This window comes from Zingiber officinale, chromosome 11A (genome assembly GCF_018446385.1).
Source record: "Zingiber officinale cultivar Zhangliang chromosome 11A, Zo_v1.1, whole genome shotgun sequence".
Lineage (NCBI taxonomy): Eukaryota > Viridiplantae > Streptophyta > Magnoliopsida > Zingiberales > Zingiberaceae > Zingiber > Zingiber officinale.
The window spans coordinates 79,748,204-79,771,304 of NC_056006.1; the positions used below are offsets into that span (position 1 = coordinate 79,748,204).

General features: G+C 39.9%; 1 protein-coding gene across 1 annotated transcript; it reads left to right on the plus strand.

Annotated features, from left to right (window-relative positions):
- Positions 1-19,564: 19,564 nt before the first annotated feature.
- LOC122031499 lies at positions 19,565-20,662 on the plus strand. Its single transcript, XM_042590607.1, has one exon. It carries the CDS (start codon positions 19,565-19,567, stop codon positions 20,660-20,662), a length of 1,098 nt encoding a protein of 365 aa, XP_042446541.1.
- The last annotated feature ends 2,439 nt before the right edge of the window (positions 20,663-23,101 follow it).

A 23,101-nucleotide genomic window follows, 5' to 3' on the forward strand; every position in this document is an offset into this window, starting at 1 on the left:
ATTCACCATAAAAAATGTTGTTGTTGTACTTTACATTTGCTTCAAGCATGTGCATACATATCGCACATATCTCCGATGTGGATGAACACATGAAAAGATTATGAAATTGAAAGTATTTTAAACTTACTGTGAGGATAAGTGGGATTAGAGATGTAGTCCATGGCAAAACTTTAAGCACTTATTTAAGTGTAGGAATCTTCCAGGATTTAAAAAGGATCTTTCCGAACTAAACCCTATATCACACTTGTTAAACCGTACTACTATGGTAATTTAGTGAATATTAATAATAGTGTATAGTGACTCATATACAAATGTGCATCTTTAGAAAGTATTATATATAATTATAAGCACGGAATAAAATAGATAGATACGGTTGATCCTTTGGACCGATATTCGGACCATCACAAATGCAACGCTGCAGTCAAAATGTAATTTATTCAAACTCTTATTGCACAAAACTTGCATTTGCTTTGATGTGGCCACGTACGGTAACAGGATTGAACTAGATGAAGCTGATTCACCTCTTCACTGTTAGGAACAATGGACCTGACAGTATTACAAGCTATATGCCTGGACACATTTTATTATATATTCAAGACTATTAGAAATTAATTCACTTATACATTTCGTAAGAACAGGCTAATTCGACCTTCGTACGCAATGCTCACTATATGCTGGAGCTAGTGATGGAATGACACATTAGAGATTAACGCACCGACCATATCATCTAAATCCCATATACCGTGACATTGGCCCACGTAAAGTATCAAAATAATACTGAATTAATAAACTCCCTAATTTATAATAATAGTAAGTATTCTAACTAATAAGCCGATCTCCCTCAAAATAGTCAAGGTAGAGAAGCATCAAAATAATAAAATAAGTGTCCTCGTGCTACAACAAGCACTAAGTCATACTTCCTCATAATGTGTTAAGTGAAAAGTCACTGACTAGCGAAGTCAGCTCCGCAACTAGTCAACCAGCATCTTACCCACAAGACCATATCTTCAGTGAGACTTGATCATTACAAAGCAAGAGCTAGGCCATAACGCACAAAACCCACCCAACGATGATTCCTGTAGACCCTAACCCGACCCATTCTTTCTAGTGTATACGGAGTTGCAAGGACTCCAAATCTACTGTGGCAAATCATTATTTAAATATCTGTCGGAAATTAAAATACAATACAATCCTACAGTGCATGCCCAATCGCCAACGTTGGTGGCGACATGAGACCATATTGGTCTGATTCGACATGGACATATCAAGACAAAGTGGCCTTCGCCCTCGCCCAGCGGCTTATAACTGGTAATGTATCCTTTCTTAAAAATTATTGCCATCATCTCTATATGAAAAAATGAACATGCAGCTTTATGTGAGAATGTACTGAACATATCCATATATGGTGTACCATAACCATCCACCTTATTCGATCAATCACAGACCTTCATGACCTCTTCACCTTTCCACTGTACAGTGGGCATGATGATGTAGTACAATGTTCAAACCCACTATCACATGGAGCACCTGTACCCACTGATTTACCCTAGCTCTCACTCTAGCCTGGTATGGAGTTGCAGGGACTCCAAATCTAGTGGCAAATCATTATTTAAATATCTATAGGTCTTTTAGAATTATTATAAATCGTTCACACGGCGGCGAGACGCTGGCTTATCGTGAAGTGAGGCTGATACCACGCTCCGTGCCACCATTAGTGCATATCAAACCATGTTGGCTGGCCATCAGACCAGTACCTCAGGCCCACAGTGGCCTTGGTATGATATCCTTTCTTATAAATTTATATTATCTCCATTGAGATTTGGACCACCCTTTGGATAAGAAAATATGAAAAAAAAATAAACCATAAAATGAAGGTCTAGGATGTGAGAGTATAAATGCAAGCAAATATTCCTAATGGTGTTATTAAACATAACCACCCTATCCTCCATCATGTAACCTACGTGTAGGCAATGTTCATTGATGTAAACCATGGACGATGGTTAGACCCTAGATTGACCCATTTCACTAGCAAGTAGTATTCTAGTTGCAAGGACTCCAAATCTGCTGTCAAGCATTATTTAAATATCTCTATAAATACGAAAAATTATACATAATCACCAGCCTGCTTAGGCCGAGAAATGGGCGGAGAGAATGAGTTATATAGTATCCTTTCTTATAAATTTAATTTACAATAAATTGATTCACCATGTAAAGAAAAAAATATAAAATAAAATTAAGGTGCTACCAGAGTAGAGCTCTATAGCAGACGCATAGTTTACAAGTGAAATGGATAAGGGCAAGCACCTGCCAGCTACTCTAATCCATAGTGTATAAATTATATGTTTGACACCACCATATTATCTCACACAAGACCACAAACTGATTCACAAATCCAGTATAAATAAAAGCGAGGTAGGAGAGTAATGTTTTGGTTGGTCACCCACCACAACTAAATAACCAAAGTAGCAGAGCTGAGGGGTGAGAATGAAGTGTCACCGCGCGTTTGCTTGTGAGAATGCGCCGGAAAATACGAAGAACACACGCGTACGCGCCGGGTTGGTTTATGTGGTATCCACCTCTACAAGAGGTGACTCGAGGATCCACACTGCAGCACCTCGACCCTCCACTATAAACACCACTTAACTACTCAGAGAAGCCCTACAAGACCTCAAGAAGAGAAAGGGAAAAGCTAAGTTATACAAGTATGTCAGTAAACCCTAACTTCCTCTCTGTCTTCGTCTGCACGGCCCTTGGAGAGAGTCAACCATTCGAGTGCATCATCTCGAAGTTTTTTTGAGCCGCGAGCTGCTGGTATTACGAAGCCAGTCATAGCCCATCGAATTGATTGATGCTAACGTGCTATCCACGATCGATTACATAATCCCCAGCGGTCCGGAATATCTCTAAATCTTTGGAGGATCCCTTTGAATATTCAATGATTCGGCTACGGAGGCCGAGGTGAAGCGCGCGGACGTACTGAACGCAATCCATCGGGATCCATAGTAGCGCCTGTCTTGAACGAGTCTTGGTTTTTGTCCGAGAGATAATCCATATAGCATCGATCCATAGCTCGTCGTGGAATACTCCATGATAGTCCCGACCCTGGACGTATTGTGCCCATTGATAAGTTCCACGACGACCGGATTCACGATTCGACTTGGTTTTTGTCCACATCAAAACCAACTTGTGTTTTTACACCAATCGGCCAACCCCGTCAGTCGAGTCAGCTCCCCTAGTCACCTTTGCGATCCCTTCCAGCAACAATTCTTTCCAACCCTCGACACCTTATTCTTCCTTCACGGCAATACGTATGACCTTCACAACTCGATCCATCGACCTATTACTTTTTCCATACAAGATGCCAACGAACTGTACTGATTAGCTTTTCCACGTCCGATCAACGCTCAACTCGGATTTGATGCCTCCTTCGAAGAGATCATCCTTCACCTCTATTTTTCCCTTGTCACGCTTCACTTCCATCCCGATTTTCACTTTCACCGGTGACTTCTTCGTGATTTCCTCGGCCCTTCACTTCACTAGGTTTCAGACCACACTGTGTTTTCCACTTCACACTCTCCTCACCTTTTCTCCTATCATCCTTATCCGCACCCATTTTCGCCAGCAATCGCCTAGCACGCCCAGCTAGGACTAGACGACTCACCTTATCACTATACACTGCAATTCCTGCGTTCAATGTCCTTTCAGTTTTTGCGGCCTACTCCTTCTTCAGTATCTCATCATCCACAAATAACCTCGACTCACTACTCACTCCAATCAATTCAACCAATCGACACAATCTGCACCAATATCTTATCAAACACCAACCTGTTCTTTGGTTGCAGACCGCACCAATGATATTGCACCAACAATCTGCACTCAACTTTCTTTTTGATGTTATGTTCGATCCCAACCCATCCCAGTCTCTCTCTTCTTATGCCACCAGGTAATGAGCAAATTAAGCCTAAGCTCATTCTCCCCAAGAGGGCTCAAGAGGGCAAACCTAGGGCAAACTCCCTCTAGGTCAGGTTATTTTCACCCTCTTCTCTCCCCCCTTCCACTACGACCTTGAAGGACAAGCTTATATCTCCTCTATGGCACACATCAACCCATCGCTGACACATCAGCCCATGCTCCCAGTCTGGCACCAACTTCAAATCCATCTCAGACTCTTGTCACTCTCCCTCAAGAGTTGTTCATCGTTGTTCACAACATGCCATCGTTGATCACAACAACTTGACGATAAATGAAGGTCCCATATACCTCATTTATCCTTCCTAACTAACTTCCTCAAGTAGACAATACCCACCGAGCATTATACTACTTGAGTGTCCACTTGAAACAATGAGGATATCCACCCCCCATTTCAAGTTCAGTTTAAATGCTCAACCTCGAGCAATTTATATGAATGTATGTGTCACCTTGTTCCATGGAAAATAATTCATCTTTAAAGAGTCCCTCTCCTAAAGACATGGTGGTAAATTCTGTCATTGCACCAACAATGTCCCTAAACCTTTAGGAAACCCTAAATTTAGAAGTTTAGGTTCAAAATATTCAAAATTTGAAACAACCTCAACCTAAACTTCTACGTCCTTAATCAATCCATCCTTGTTTTCAACATGAACACCATGATTACAAATGCATTAGGGGTTCGAATGGTACCAGACCAGAGAGGTTCAAAGATGTAAATGCTCCCCAAAAGCCTTCCCAAAACCAAAACTGGATGAGATGGAAGTGGAACTCCTGGAACTCAATGAACCTTTGATTCATTGCCCACTGAAGCTGATCCCATCGATCCATCGGCTTCTGATCAATCGGCTGTCCGTGATGAATGTTGGAACCTGGGATTGGGTCGGCATGGATCCACAGCTCGAGCATAGGTTGCTGTCCATTCATCCATCATATCACAGAGAACTACAAAATCTAAATCATGAACATGAAATTTGTAGACATTATTTAGGCATACCAAGGAAAGATAGTTTTCTATGAAAATACATCATATTTTAAAGATTGACACAAACTTGAAAACTCAAAACTTTAGTGTTTTTCTTCTAGTTTAACTATTCAATGGTGATTACTATCAAAAGATAGCCTTCACCAAGGTTTTCCAAAAACATTTTAAAACCATTTTCAAAACCAATATCCCATCACATTCCTTGGGCTTAATGCACATGACTTGTACATTAGCTTTCCCAATGATGGGAAAACACATAACTATGTGTTTTGATGAATTTAAAACTCAAAGGAATGCACTAAATCAACATCTTGAGCCTTGTTCATCATCCTAACATCTCACTTGTATATAATATGCACTAAAACACATACAAGTCATCTTATAGGTCTTTGTGAGATGTAAGATTTTGGTTTTGCCCTATTCTAGGGATCATGCACATTTATCTAGGCATTTTGAGAGGTAGACATCCACAAAGGATGTTACTTGTTGATTTACTTGTTAAACAAATGTCACTTGTTTATTCCACTTGTTGTAAACAAATGCCACTTGTTTAACTAATGCCATATGTCCTTGATTTTTAAGGAAATAAACATAATGCATGATAATGTTATGGCATACATCAAAATAAAATAGCTTTCAAAAGAAAGATTTCTATAACTACATGATGTATGAATGTCATGACATGGTATTTTTGGATTTTTCATAATAAAACATGAATGCAAAAATAGACATGATGTCATGGCATATGATGGGCAAACACTCATGGCAAGATTTAGCATAAATAAAATATACCTAGATTAACTATCTAAATATCCTTAAAGTCTTAGCTAAACTTACACTTAAACCCTAGATTGCCCAAAGTGCTTCAAGAGAGTGCCAAAACCTAAGTTTGCATTTCTTATTCCCTTGATTAATTTATGCCAATTAAAATAAACATGTCCTCAAATGTTGGCATATTCCATTTTTCCTCAAGAGTAGCACTTTTAAATTTAAGGTTTAATTTCCCAAGAACATATCAAAAACCCAACTTGATAGTTCTTATGAATTTTCCAATATATGTGTCATTTAAGATTAAAATCAATCTTCCACCATTAGGCACATTTTTACTCTTTCAGAGTAAGTAATAATTCCATTTCATTTTCAAAGGTTAACTTGAATGCTCCTTCGATGTCAATTTCCCAAAGTTGTTGCTAACTACCCTTCTAACGGAGTTGACACTCTAACCCATCTATGGGGTAGAGCTAGGAACCCAACACCCATTGGTGCCCTGGATGCTCTAGGTACTCACTAGGACTAGATACCTGACTCCTCTTAGCTCTTCCGTCACATTCTAGGTCAACTCTAGGATAACCTCTCCTTGTAACCTTGTTTGTTTGTGTGTCTTAGACTTAGAAGTCTTAGTTTATTGCAAAACTTACTCTGATGACTTCCCTATTTTGGCTGACCACTAGACTCTAGGGTTTTTCATAACCATATGGAACTCTATAGTAAGAGGGCACATCCTTCTTAGCCTTTGGTTTGTATCCCAAACCTTTATGGCCATTGGATGACTTTTGTACCCCTAAACCTAGGTTATGCTCATTTTGCCCTAATAGGATATTTTCCATCTTTTTTAGGGTCTTTTCAATTTTATCAAGTCTTGACCTCAAGACTTGATTTTCCATCACTAAGTCCTTAGTTTTTGGTTTTTCATTTGATCCATGAGCATTTTTGTTTCTAGGCTTGTATCTTACATCCTTAGAGTTATTGCCTAGGTTTTTACCTACATTCCTAGCCTTAGGGATAGTAGTTTTGGCATGTAGGGCCACATGCACTAAGGGTACCTTAGTTTTGTTCTTTGAAGCTCCCCCCTGATTTGAGCTTCCTCCCTTGTTAAGCCTTCCCTTTAGACATTGATGCCATTAATGCCATTTTTGGTCTCATGTGAAGCACACAATGTGCTCCTTACCTTTGTATATCATGGGTAAAGTCTTTTTTGGCTTCTCCTTCACCTTGGGTGCCACTTGGGTCTTCTTCTTCTCCAAATTACGACACTTGCTCTTATAGTATCATTTTTCTCTACACTCAAAACAAATAATATCATCTTTATTTTTAATGCCCAAAATTGATATACTTTCACAATTTGTGCATTCTTCACTTGTGGAGGTAGCACCATCTTCTTTCTCATTGACTCCGGATGATGAGACTTCTTCTTATTCCGATGTCAATGATCTCTCCCACTCAATCCTTGAGGTGGAGGCTTCATCATCTTGAACATGAAACAAGAAGTATGCTCCCTCCTTGTTCTCTTCTGGTTTCTTGTATTTTGGATTTTCCTTTTCTTTCTCCTTTCTCTTCAACTTTGGGCGTCCTCCTCTCGGTCTTGCTCCAAAGAGTCACCTCCTGATTCTTCATGATCTTGCATACAGTGGAGGGATGAAGCTCATGAAGCTTGGCCGATTTGCTCCATAACCTTTTTGTCTTGAACCTCCAATTTTTAGAAGGATGGTGTGAATAACAACACCAAAAGCTTGGTCACTTTGTCATTTGCTTCGCTCCTTTGAATTTGCTCTTGGCTCTATTTGCTCTTCTTGATTCTTGGAGCCTTGAAGCTTTCCATTAGAGCAAACCATTGCTCTATATATCTCCATCATGAAGAAATTTTTGACTCTTGATTTCCAAGAATCGAAGCTTGTGAATATGAATGGTGGAGCCACCCTCGTGTCAAATCCAAGTCCATCTTGGAATCGCTTGAAGTTGAGCTTGATAGAATCTTGAACTTTGAAGAATTTGTCCAACTTCTTCACCCCAGCTTTTCAGTTGACTGCGGCTGATGAAGAGGCATTCCCTGCCTCGATACCACTTGTTAGGAAAAAAGAGGGGGGGTGAATAGTCACTGCCAATGCTCGTCGGTTCCGGCCGTTCTCGCTTCAAGAATATCAACGATCGACTAACAAAACTGCGCAACAAGCTACACGCTTGCTAACACGTTATACTACGGGTATCCACCTCACAAGGTGACTAGTCCAAGGACCATCCGACGCACGCCTCCGAAAACTCACTCTTTTCCCTATTCAGCTCACTACTAATGAGGGGAAGCCCTCAAGACCCAGAGAAGGGAAACAGGGAACGTGAAAAAAAATAAACTCTAATACGTACGAAAACCCCTAACCCCTCTTCTTGCGATCGCTTGACTTGGAAAGCCTTCCCTCTTGACTTGGAAGCCGATCCTTGAACCTAGGAGGATTCAGCCCGCGTGTATTCGGAGGAGAGTATGTGAGTCGAGAATCGGCGTTTTTGAAGAAGTTGCGAACGAATCTCTATAAATCAGCGACGTATCAGCCGTCGGAATTCGAGATTCCCTTCGTCTAATCGATCGAATGATCCCACGGACTGATCCGTATGATGCGGCATCAACTGATTCTGATCGATTCGGATCGGATCGATCACGGCGGCTTCACGAAGGCCCGAGCGTCCCGTCGATGGTTCCATCTCACGATGGATCGATTACATCCTCGGATAAGCCTTCCTGTCGATCGGATCCGAGGATAGCACCGATCCATTCCACAGACCAGATTCATCGACCTGAATCGATTCAGAGCGCACGATCATCCACGATCCACGGACGATCCAACACTCTGGTTTTGTCCGAAACCAAGTCCGATATCCTCGACCATCCATCAACCAACATCCCACAACCTTGGTTGTGGATATCATCCTTCTAGTACCCGGCCCTTTCCGTCAATCTGGGACCAAGGGCGCTTAGGTACTTCCATCTTCTCATCTATGCCAAGTACACCTACTTTGGGCACCTTTCGTCAGTAACGGTCATATCCTTGACCTGCCTTCCATCTGGTGGCTTCCTCACATGTGCTCACCACCTCGCTTACTTCCACTAGCTCTCATAGATCTCACACAGATTCACTCCTACTCCTCTACTGTGTAGATGGCATGCATCTGGGCCCACCACTCACTGTGACTTTCCTACCACCATTCATTGCCTAACATCCCGGTTAGGACTCCCGATCTACTAAGTATCGGTCAACCTTGAGCCTGTTCTTGAATCAATATCTTATTGTCAAACATCTAAACCCAAACCAAGACATACCGTGTCGACCCTCTCGACCCGAGATGCACCACCGAACACACCGATTGGACTCCATGATAGTCGTAGGAGATGACTCCGAATCCGTGTCAAATCATTATTTAAATATCTATATAAAGAGAAAATTAGAAGATTAACATATTACAATACGATCCGCTGCACGTGTCGGATATCGCGAGTTTAGCCGCGGCAGACTAGCCCAAAGTCTTGTCCTGGTACGATATCCTTTCTTATAAATTTATACTATCTCCCTTTCTATAAACTCAAAATGTGCTACCATGCTTCTGAAAAAATAATATATAATAATAAAATAATTATTAGGTGTAAGGCTTAAGTTTATTACGCATGGATAGGGTTGTGCGATCGCCATAATACTCCATGGTGTATAAATTATGTTTGACACACCTATACTACTATCTCCCAAGACCTTCCTGGGATTGATTTCATGTAAATTCATGTAATTAAGTAATAGAATGTCATTAGTACAGCTAGCGAATAGTCGCTGTCGTCAAACCCACCATGGATCGACTGGACCCAGACCCACATGAGACACCGATTGGACAAGTTCATTCTAGTGGTGTATTTGGACTCCTCAATCTGTGGCAAATCATATTTATTATATTATATCGCTGGGAGAAAATACAAATATAATCTGCTAGATTCGCCCGAGCATACGCATGCTAGATATCAATCGTGTTCGCCGCTTGGGATACGGGCCTCGATAAGACTAGGTAGTGGCTGGTATGTTATCCATCTTATATTTATTCTTAGGCATCTGCCACTGGCTCATCTCTCTCTCATTCATAGCTATATCTTATTAGAAAAGGGATTTAAAGAAGATATTTATTAACCATAAATTTAATTTACAATAATTTGATTCACCATAAATTTAATTTACACAAACAGTAAATCATTACTAGAATACAATATTACAATTGTTCACTATTTCTATAGTTTAAAGTTTTTGTCAGACATGATTTTATGTCCAAGTCTAAATCTATAAGCTCTCATATCAGCTTGTACAAAGTCTGTAGATCTCCCGAACATCAAACTCTCTGCATAGCGCATTATAAAAAAAGCACAACCCAACCTACAAAATAAAAGCACAATCCATCATAAAAAAGCTAAATCGAATTATTATGGAACATACACAAATACTTACGATTTGCTTTGTGTGGGGCCAATAACTTACATCATTTTATACTCTCTCCCGGAGAATGGTGCTAAACCTTGATGTCATCTGTGATAGTATGACCAGTTTAGCTCCTTAAAAAACAACACCTACAAATATCAAACCATAGTAATTAATACATAAACAATGATTATTGGATATAAGAAATTTGTTACTTACATTTTGATTAAAAACAGAAGTGTAATTTTCTGTGGTGCCAAGAGAGTTATAATGAATTATTTGACATTCCTCCAGGTCCATGACCATTAGATGCCAATGATCATCTTGGTTATGTAGAGGACAAAAAATATATCTAATGTCCTTGTCGTCATCAGTTTTTACAGTTTGTTTCAATGCATCCACGTGCATCATTCCGAACAAGTCCTATATAAATAATAGAGCTATTATGGTGACTGCATCCAATATATATTGTAAACAATTTACAATGAGATAAGGGACATACTGGGAATCCAACCCCACAAAATATGGATGGGTGGTATGGTGAGTTAGAGTGTTTGGCTTCATTAGCAAGAATATTCCAATAAACATTTATGCAATCCCCATTGGTATATTGCGTCCAATCAAATATTGTCATAAAAGATTGCATATCTAAAGAGAAATTATCATTTGCCCATATTGGTTGCACCGTCACCCTACACACAAGGATACAGTCAATGGAAATAACCAAATAAATTAAAAGTATAATAAATATTATTAAACTCCAATAATAATCCTTTGTTGACATGTGGTTTAAGTATTTGCGCTGCCAAATACGTTACCTTAACTGACTGAGCTTCTTAAAAAATGTCTTAGCTTGCTGAGATAATTAAAATAATACTATGTCATTAAGGATTATAAAATAACGACTTACCTACACTCGACCCTACCTTGATATATTTTGGTTTCACCTTTAATTTCATGACATCAGTGTTTCTATTGATGAACTCATTTTCTATTTCGATGTGACCATCGGACGGTTAAGCATGTAAAGAGATTCAGTCGTTTCGTGCATCGACTAAACTGCGGTTTTCTCTACATTAGTAGTGGAATTATATAGGTTAGGTGTCATTATAGGTCTATATGGTGCTCTCATCGCTAGCGAGTGCTGTGACTCAGTGATCGCTGTGCTCGTATTACTAGCTATAATTTTTTCCACGGCCAGAATTTATATTCTCGCTCCATCCGCGAATTTATAGTGTTTATAGTGCTCCTATAACTTACGCCACCGCACGTTCATTTGTCGATCCTCTTAAGCATAACATCCATATACTGCCAATCTGCAATCACTCGCTATCCTTTTCCACAAACTCCTTCCAACGATCTGTGCTATGTTCCTCCAAACTCCTCGCTTTATGTAATTAAACTCTTCAATTTGTTATCCTTTTCGACAACATACACCTTATCGTGTATCCTACAAGTGCATGAATTCCTTCACGTAAAGATCTTGGCCAACCATACTCAAGATACCTGTATGGTGGTATGTCTGAGTCTTAGCCAGTAGTAATCCACTCGATTCCGTACTCGACTCGAGATCATATCTAAATCTATTTATATCAGCTCTACATCATTTTTTTACATACATAGGAAGCCACCATACATCGAGTATTCTGGCAATTTTTTAGATGATCAATATAATGTTATATACATCCATCTACCTCCATATATAAAAATAATTCATAATCTTTACAAATATCGTGATATATATGTAATCAGACTTATCATGCAGCCAAAATATTGGAAACCTTTAGCAGGCAGGCTCCTTCGGTGGTAGTCTTAATGCTATGGAGTCTAATTGTTCGATAACGATGAGTCTAATTGTTGTCAAAATCTATACACGGCCAATTAGGGAGAGCAGACCAAAATGTAATGCTTGATCGTAAAGAAGCTTAAATATCGAGACAAAACGCTAACTCCGTTTCTAAATTAGGCCAGCACAGCAGAGCGCGATCCGATGATTGTATGACGACACAAATTGTAAAAAATATGTGTAATAATATAAACAAAGACATGGATGACGGTATTATCTACTGTCTTGCAGGCCAATCACATCCCGCACGACCGCATCCGTGTCGCAAGTACTCCGATTCGTCGCGATTCTCAAGTGGCTACCGATTCTCAGATAAAGGAATCTGTCCGTCGTATCTGCCCCATGTAGCTTCTCGATAAAATAAAAATTTTTCCTCATGATCTCCGCAATCATATATTGTCGAGCTACAAATGCTCAGAGAGATCCGAAAAGATCCACTTATCCTTTTCTGCGTTACACAATAAACTTGTTCTAATGAGAAGTCGCTCGGTTGGTTAACAAATGGTATAAACCGACTTTTCCTCCGCTCCGCCCAGCCTATCTTTTTAGTTCTTCCTCTGACATAACTTTGATAATTGGTGGATCGCACGCGCAGACTTGTGGAGACTGTGTGTCATTCTCTACGCCATCCTTCTCAGAACTACCCACCGGTAACTCTTAGTTCTCACCGATTTACCACACCCACACCACTGAACCCTAGGTTAATCAATCGTATACTAAAAACACCTGAGCGATCGGGAAATGATCTCGAGCATCACCTTAGAGTCACGTAGTACGCCTCACGCCGGAGGTCAGAGAACTCGGCGGGATAATTGACGATGACGCAGCGCATGTTTGCCTTTTCGCGGCAAACTGGTGTGCGATATCTTTATTTTATTATTAATTCGTATGTGATTATTATGAGCCTGACCTTTAATACTCGCATATCGATGACTGGGCCTCGATTCGGAGTCCAACTCTCATGTCCATCCGCATGCAACCCGCTCTTGCACTAAAATCGGCCCTCCCCTACTTGCGATGATCCTCGTAGACCATCGTGATACATGGATATCGACTTTGTATTATAATTGTTATTGTCACGAGTCAAGACCAGCACTTTTCTACCCTGGATATTTAAAATAATGATTTTCAGCAGATTGAATAAGTATGCACGACAATCGAGGCTCGCAGCATCACGCCACTTTATAATGGATTTGATTGCAACGTACCTAGAACTAACTGGGATGTGTAGCCTGGCTTGTTGAATCGTGGTTTACGTGGACAAATTGTCAAACATAATCCCATGAGTTAGAAGTGTCTATAGGGTTCTATACATGCTTGCATGGCTCCGCAACAGGCGGCCGTCTCTAAACTACTTGCAGAAACCTCGTGAATTTTTCATAAAGCTTGGCATGTTTAGTGGATAAATATGGTGATACCATGAACTTGGGCAGGCGATACGCTTTCGAATGTATGTCATTCTCTCATGGGCGAGTGAGTATGGCAGGGCCGATATTTTAATATGGTGATTTTAGCAGGCGATTTTCTCCCAAAGACAGCCATGGGCAGTGTCCCTTCTTTTCGACACAAATCGAGGCTGGTTCCATTCTAACTAGCCCACCAGGTGAGATATTCAGAAATTCGACTTATAGGGATTGAGGCTCAGCTCATGATGTACGCAGGCCCTCAAATTTTTGCACCTGCTGGCCCTGTCGCCCACGCCCATCTGGACACCTGCTGTGTGAGTAAGAGCTCCTATATTAAAGTTCGTAATTGCGAAACGCCGGTGATTGTATTTTAATTTTCTCCAAAATCCAAGCTTTCGCTCCATGGTCCTTGCAACCACTGAACCGGAAAGGTGTGTCAAATTAGCCATAATCGATGTGGCGCACCTGCGAGATGATTTACATGAGTCTTCTGGGAGATGTTGGCATGGATTAGTGTATGGTCAACGTGCACCGAGGCACCGACTCAACCGTGGGCATTTATATTCACGTGACTTTACTCAAATTGAGAGAAGACCTGATAGATAAATAATGATTGCCAGGAGTCCTAACGAGAAGCCACCTAGAACTGAGCTCTGAAATGGTCCATCAGGTCCACTGCGGTGGGTTTGAAACATATGCCCTCCTCGCTTGGATTATACATTAAATCAATTCCTCGTAAGGTCTTGTGGGGAGTAGTATATGGTGGTTTCAAACAATACATTTATACCATGAGTTAGGTATGGCTCGCATGCTTGCCACTTACTGAACATGGCATGGATGCTCATAGAACGCCTCACAGGCTAGCGCACCTATAGCCATAGATAATAATGGAGTCCTTGAGATAGAATGGGTCCTGAAATTCCAATCGAGTATCTTCCATCGCTGTTCTAACAAAACCCACTTCACGACCTACTTGGATTTACATGTCAGAGGTCTTGTGGGAGATATATATGGTGGTTATATGGTACACCATGGATTAGGAAGTATGGTTTTTTTCATAAGGAGCATGGTAGCACATTTTGAGTTTATAGAAGGGAAGATCTTATAAATTTATAAGAAAGGATATCATACTGCCACTTTGGGCCTCGATATGGTCTCACTTTTATCAGGCCACGCTGGGCCTGATTATGCACTCATATCAAGCTCGTCGACGTTCAGTGATATCAGCATCACCTCAAAGCCTCACTGATTGTATTTTAATTTTCTCAGCGCCTATAACCGATTGGAGTTCCTCACCGAAATGGGTCAAATCGAGGTTCAGGTCCATCTGGGTTTTAGGGGACCAAGATTCCACCGATGGCCCTTTAATAATTGAAATCTCGTGAAGGTCTTGTGGAGATAAACGTACATAGGCAACATCGCCTGACTTGCCACTGATCTCGCTCATTTTGAGCTAGAAAGGCCCGAAGCAGAAAGGATACTCGACAAGGCCGTCCTCTGATATGTCGTCAATTTCCAGATTTGTTGGCTCGCCCATCTCCCATATCGACCCAACGGAGGGCCGATTGTATTTTATAATTTTCTCTCGGCGGCACCTATAGATATTTATAATGATTTCCGGTCAGAGTCTTCGCAACCACACTATATAGAGCTAAATGTCCATCCATCGATGTCGATCCTGCATCGCCAGTGATGACTTCCGCTACGAAACTAAGGTCTTGGTGGAAGAGTTATATACTCTCTCCCTTAATAAAGGTGAAATCTTTTCTTTTCATATTCCTTTTAAAATTTATCTTATTTTATTTTTTCGATCATGGACCTCGTTAGAATGTTCGAGTTTATATTAGGGAGATAGAATAATACTTTATTAATGATAGTCATATCAAGCCCACGCTGGGCCTCGACATTTCATATCGAGCCCACGCTGGGCCCGATATCCACATATCTATTATATTACCCCAAGACCTATAAATATAGAACTATATATTGCCAATTTGGAGTCCTTCCAACTCCGGAATACCACTATAGCTAAAATGGGTCCAATCATCGATGTCAAGATTCAGTTTTGACTCAAACCCACTTTGCTGCCTTCCCTACTCGATCTACATGAAATCAACTCTGTGAAGGTCTACTTTGTGTATATCTATCCGTCAAAACATACCCCATATCAATTTCCGAGAACTGTCGATTTATTTTGCAAGGATTACTACAACCTTTGTACGAAGTTTTAACACATCTATATTTCACTACATATTTACGTCACTCAAATTAATAACCCTTCTCGTTGAATTGAATTGTATCGTTCTTTATAATAATGGAGAAATGATGAAGTATTATCGCCTTCAGTGATGGTGTACATCATCATACCTGTACTGTAACAAACACAAATATAACAACGATAAACGATATAATGAAATATCACTTTTAACAACTGCTTGTCTTACAAACCTATTTATGTACTTCATACAAAACATATGCCTCAACTCCTTCCAATTTACAATTAGATCTAGGGTCTTGCAGACCGGCCGTCCTTCCGATTATGTTTTGACTCCTTCTCGCTTTTCTTCATCATTACGTACAGGCATAGCACGGCATAATGTTGTTGAATTCTAGCCAAAATTATTTGTGGCTATTGGGTAAATACCATCCTAATCCTGCTGCAATTATGTGTGAACGAAAATAATGCTCAATACGGAGTGTATCCATGTGTTCCTGATTTACATTGATGTGAGCAAGGCAATCCCGAATTTGAAAGCCTGCTACAATATTTCCTTCCAAATCAATCAATGATGTTAAACCCATGTCTCTACTTCCATTTCGACGATTGAGTAGTGGACTTTATATCGCTCCAGCTCCTCCGATCATTTCTTTGTAGCATGAGGTGTCAATCAGCCATACATACCCATGATTCCGACGCCTACTACGCTAAAGAACCATGAAATACCTTTCTTCCGTATTATCAATTAACCTGCTTATCGGAAGTTCACGCTTGAACAAAGCATTTAAACTCTCACAATCGTGGTTTCAGGTACCTTCCGCCACCATTAGCCCATCTTTAGGTCAATGTTCCGGCCACATGAGCATCCGGATGTTTTCAAGCACGAATCCATTATGAGATCATATTGTAGTGTTGTGTTTGCTCGAAATTCTCAAACAACCCTAAACCTACCGCGATTCCATACTATTGAACGACACGTGGCAACAAAGCACGATGGGGGTAAACTTTCCTAAACGCTGCTATAATGCCACGATGTCGATCGATACTATACTCATCGACTCGATCAACATTAAAGAATCTCTTATGATCCGTAAACCACTCCCACGCGGACCCACATTCAACAACTTCCATATTGGGAGGACATTGTCATTAGCATCTATGATGTAGCCATCAACAACACAATCCGGATATTCTCTTAGGTGTGTGACATCAATTCCAATTAATTTAGCGAATAGGACCACCAAGCCAAAACCCCAAAAATATATCGAACTGATTATCCCCATTCCTAGCTGCAAATAGGGTTTCTGATCCCGACTCTTAACTCACAGATATAGTGGAAGATCTCTATATACTGATCATAATCCCCAACAACTTTCTTCATCGCTTCTCTCGAGTAAGCTTTTCTGTAGGATATAGTCACTTCAACCCGGCTTTTATATTATAATCATACTTGGCTATTGTTCATTAGCAAGAAATCGCTTCAACAAAGAAGAAAGAAGACGCGAGTACTTGATGATCAACACTTTCCTAATGGTCCCACATTGGTGTTCCTTTATATTTCGTAACAATGAACTCGACATCCCCCAACTAACTCCACTTACACTGATTGAAGCACGGGCTTTTACTTTATTTTTCCGAGTGTCAATGGTTATATCTCATATGTTTAACAGTGGTATGCCAAGTTCATTCTTGAACTCTTGTCGACCAATATCTATCCTACAAAATTCATATCTTCAAGCCTCTTCAATTGGCCTTGAGCAATCGAGAATTTAGAATATATGGATCATCGATTGGGAACTCCTCTCTAAGTCAATTGTCTTTGCTCTTGAGATATTTCATATTGTTCAATCTGCATATCATCAAAGAATTCTTGTATCATACTATTGATGCATTTCCTCTCCATTTCGGTTATAATACCCTTCCTCCTCCAACTAGGCTCATAGTAATCAACAAGTGTTGCGGGTTGAGAACCTCATCTCTCTTGAATACTAGCTTCTTCATAGATCAATGAAATTCTTGCTTGTATTTCTATTTGTTTGTCACAACTATACATTAAGATGATGGAATATTTCGGATACTTCTCTCACATCATTGCGTGTCGATGCTAGAATTTGCATCAAGAGTATTCCATATCTCAGATAGAATTTCGTCAGTTATATGATCATCCCTGATAAATAAATTACAAACTATTTTAGTAAATTTGCAACTACATAATTATTTTCTGTAGTTAAATTATAATTTTGCTCAAACTAGGAAGGGTATGATGTAAAAGTAAAGTTTTAACCACATAACACGTTATCGATATCAGGCCCAAGGTGGGTCTGATATCATAGATATCAGGTCCCTTTTGAAGCAGATACTTCTTGTAAACTAGGACCACCACTGACTAAACCATAAACCATAAATAAACAATTTTTAGCCAAACTTAACTATGAACGTCAAAAACTAACATGACTTAAATCGATTAAGTCTTCTATTACATCATAATTCAGGTGTTGTTGAATATTATTCCCCACACAACCAAAATTAACCATAAAAACACTTTTTCCTGCCACCCTTCACACTAATAGTGTAATTTTTATTTACCTTCACTACCCTAATTTACAGTAAAAAAATCCATACATACATGTCTAAATCTTTAAATGTGTGCTTCTACTAATTTCCCTCTTGCAAGAACTTTGTCCTTCTCGGCTAACCTTCTTAACTTAATTTGTCCTTGGTTTCCTCTAGCAACTCTTACGCAATTATGCCATAAACCTAACTGGTCTATTACAATCTCGCCAACTACCACGAGCAGTAATGGCAAGCGTAGGGTTCATATTTCTTTTTTTCTTTCAAGTTTATAACACCACACAGAGGGATAGAGGGAGAGAGACGGTGAGAAGACGTGCATCCGAACCACAAATTATTTTTCTATTCTAATTTCGGCTTGGATGCTTGGAAAAATGTGTTTGAAAAAGACGGTTGCCAGGTTAGCTAGAGGGGTAATCTGGGAATTGATTTTGGAAAACTCCGCCTTTTGGTAAATATAAAACTGTGATGTACTTTTTGGTTAATACATTAAACCTAGTACACCTTTTGATAAATTGTCGAATTAATTGTCAAGAATAATAGTGATTTATTTCTTTTATATTTAATCTGAAGATGAACCGACGGATACGCTGGATATGCTCAAGCCCCTCACAGCCAAGACAGCGACCAACAGAGCCAGACCGATTGTTGTCAATCTGCACCTACAGTATAGGTATGACTAGCCTAGCTGTGCAGTTAGGGCACTCAGCTCCTTGTCCGTAATCGACCTGACGTTAATTTCGTAGCTAAAGGTCAATCCTTGCGAGTTGCGCGGCTGTTAGTTACAACCGCTTGCAAAAATTCTATGCTGATTTATTGTTTTTAATAAAAAGATATTTTTAAAAAAGTTGAGCATTAGATAATTTGCCGATTTATTTTACAATTCAAATTATTTTGAATTTTTTTTTCACATATAGTTCAATATTTTCACGGCATGAGGTAGGTGTAGCAACTCACTCATATCACGTGCCATCGGGTCTAATTCAAACAGCGGACGTGGCGTGGGCAGTATCTTTTTGAAGCATTCCAAGCACACCAACCATGGCATTGACATACCTTCACAATGTGGGTTGGAAGTCATCGCTGTCTGACGATTGCTAATAAATAAAATACAAGTCGACGAGTAGGACAGGCTAATTAATAGTCCTACATCACGGCAAAAGTCACATTTTGAACCTGCCGAAGAGTTTGGACTTTCGAAAGTGACCCTTTTTCCACAAGTCGGGTGGTCCCTTCCGCTTACCGACTCCGAAGGAAGAAAGACGATCAAATGGTCTTACGAAAATTAAGCAAATAGTCAATTAGCTGAAGGCCCAAAAATAGCGATGCGATCGGAGACAGTTTTAACGACCCGGAATGAAACTTGTCGGACCGCAGGACTCGTTCCTAAATCCTTGTGCAGCTCTGCTTTCCACCGCCAATCGATCGCCCACAAGAGGAGAAGGAAAGAGAGGAGATGGAGGTCGATTAAGCTTTGCAGGAATTCCTCTCGTCGGTTCCTATGAGAAAGTTTGCGGTTTCGGAATCGACATGTCGCGAAGCTCGACGATCTCGGAAATCCGCGAGTTGGACGACGGCCATGCGGTCGTCTCCCCTCGCCGAACCAACAGTCCGGCCGCAGCCGCCGCCGCCGCCTGCGAGAGGAGGGAGAGCCCCGTCACCAGCCCTCGCAGCGGCGCACGGAAGCTGTTCGACCTGGTACACTTAGCTCATCACGCGCAGAGGGCCTCCGCCGGCGGCAACTCCGGCGGGAAAGCCAAGTGGAGATCGTTGAGGGACCGGTTCCGCCGGGCCGGTGCGGCCTGGTTGGCGGCGTCCTCTGCCTCGGAGGTCGCCGTCTCCCCTGGCCGTCGCGGTAATCAACCCATCATCGCCGGCTCCGTCCCTCGTTCGGTCTCCGTCCGGAACCCATGGCCGATCTCCGACCCCGAGCTCGTCTCCAAGTCCAACCGCCCCGGCTCCGTCCGCCGCCCCCTCTCCGTATCTCTTTCCGTCTCCGTTCGCAACTCTGAGCCTCCGGCCCCGGAACCACCCTCCGCCCCGGCGCCCGAGAAAGTGGTTTCAGAGAACATCCCGAAGCCGATGCCCGACGACGACGGTGAGGAGGAGGAGGAGGAGGAGGAAGAAGAGGAGGATGAGGAGGAGCATAGTGGGTCGTCTGCTGCAGCGCCGGCAATGTCGCTGATGGCGTTGCTGGAGCAAACGGACGAGTGGGGAGGAAGCGGGAAGGAGGACGAGGAGGAAGAGGAGGAGGTGGGGACGGATGAGGAGTCGGAGGGCGCCGACGATGGGATGCTGTACGTGTGCTGCGTGTGCATGGTCCAGCACAAGGGAGCGCGGTTCACCTCCTGCGGCCACACCTTCTGCCGGCTCTGCTCTCGCGAGCTCTGGGTGACCAACAGCGAATGCCCACTCTGCAACGGTTACATCCTCGAGATCCTCGAGATCTTTTGAATCGTCGTCGGCGATTCTCATCTCTCGCAACGCCGGCGGCCGTCGCCAATTTTGACAAATGGGATTTGATACTTTTGCGTTTAGCTCCGTAAGAATTTAGAAGCGGCGGTGATGGCTTCCGGCGGAACGAAGTTCATGCCAAATATGTTTAATTTTAATCTTCAAAGAAATTCTATTCTTTTCTTTTTATTTTTTCTATTTTTTTTTTTAAAAAAACATGATTATAAAGATCTTTTACCAATTTTACGAACGGGAAGTAAGTGAACAGGTGTTTATGGTAAATATTTATTTATGTTCATTTAATATATATATATATATATATAAAAGTAATTACAGTTCGTTAATATTCAGATAATATTATGAATAAAACTTTTATTAACATATTAATAAATAAATAAATTTATATTATAAAATCCAATAAATAATCAAGCAACTCAATAAATAATCAAACAACTTTAAAATATAAAAATTTTAAACAATTAACAAACTTAAATTAAGAGCTCTATAACACCTAAACTAACAAAGCTCAAGATTATAACAAAAATTTATGTCAAATTTTGAATATCATTTTAACAACTTGGAGTATATCATTTTGACTCAACTTGACCTAATTCGGTTAATTTATCAAATAAATTTGAACACTAAAAAATTTAACTCAGGCTCGAGTAGTTTACCGTCCCATATCCACTGCTTAATTTAAACCACTTTTAAACCTCCAATAGTCACCGTATCCGCTTAATCTAGTCGGCTTAAATACATGAAAACATTAACCTCATCCGATTTATATTACATCTTGCTCCTGATATTTAACGATAAGATTATTATTGTCCATATTACACGGTAAGTAATTAAAGTGTATATTAAACCGAAATAATTAATGGAATTTAGAAATTTGATTTGATTAATTCAAAATTTTAATATATTTATTTTAAAATCTTGATTATTTAAATTTATTTAGTTCAATATAAATTTTAAAATTTTAAAAATAATTAAAACGATTTTGAACCGATATTAATGGACTCCTATGTTAATGAGCAGTAAACTCATTTACTTAAAATTCTAAATTGCGATTTGACTTTTGATGAATTCGATGAATTAATAAAAAACAGTTTGATTAATTCAAATATACTAAATTAATAAATTTAATATTAATTTGGTTGGTTCCATTTTAATAATAAAGTTTGATATGTTTAATTTATAAAGAAAAATTATTTATTCGATTCAATCCGTTTAAATTTAAACCAATTGGTTAGCCACACTTGCACCCGCTCTACCTTGTGCAGCAACTCTGCAGGTTAGTGGTCGCCTCTTATAAAGTCACTTTGTAGTTTTTTTTTTTTTTTTTTTTTTTATCTCACAGCTCATCCGAATTGATAAGTAGTGATTCGATTGTCACTTAAAAATACGGGATTGAACCGCGAGATTATCAGGACGTAAATTCTTGGACCTTATGCACCTCATCCGACCACTATTTATCTGCTCGGCCGCCGTAATTTACCTCTCTTGTGATGATCTGAGGTCGGATGCGACATAGCACTGAGGACGAGTGATTTCTTTTTTACCACTTTGTAATTTTTTTTATTAGGTATTCATATTACAATCGGATTAATACTAGAGTAGATGGTTCGACTTTATATTTCGCCCGTTAGATACATTTAAGTAGTACATGACGCTCCAATTACTTCATCATTAGTTCAATTGTTGTATGTTATGTGTGAGAATAAACTTGGAATGCACCATACCTTTTATCATCACAACAAATCATATAGGGCAATCACTTTGCATCTCTTGTCAACTATAAGAGAATTCAATGAATAGACAAAAGCCAATAAATGAGTTTTGGGGAAGATCTTATCCAAACTCTTTATTAACTCAAAATGCCTTGTAGTAAAAAATTCATCATCTTAAGCCCTTAAATTATTCTTGTAAAATGTGTAAACACATATTTTTCACTTTCTTAAAATTCCTTATCTAGTCATGGTAGATTCAATAGAATTGTTTTTTCCCCCTCTTCTTATGTCTTTAAGACAACTTTTTGGTTTGACGAAAGTGTAGTTTCATGATGTAGAGGCTCTTCATGCCTCTTCACAATCACCTTTCGTGCATCTTGATGATATGATAAAAGGTAATTTGCTTATCTCAGTATTTTTATTAATTCATCTCTAAATTAATACGAAGAAGATAAATTACAGATGACTACTAACCATTAATATAAATGATCAAAATATGAGGGAAGACATACTTAAACGTATTAAGTTTCGATCTCAAAATTTCATGTGATAATATTTCATATCTTAACTATCATACCATCCCAAGGGGGATCATGATAGTAGATAAAGGGTTGGTCCTATAATGAAATGATGGTTCAATTAAACTAATGAATTTTAAAGCATTTTGATGATTAGATATATATACTATTTATTTGTTGATTAAAACTAC

What these genes read in the sequence shown, in the direction of transcription:
- LOC122031499 (XM_042590607.1), top strand. Translation starts at nt 19,565, where the DNA reads ATGAAACTTGTCGGACCGCAGGACTCGTTCCTAAATCCTTGTGCAGCT.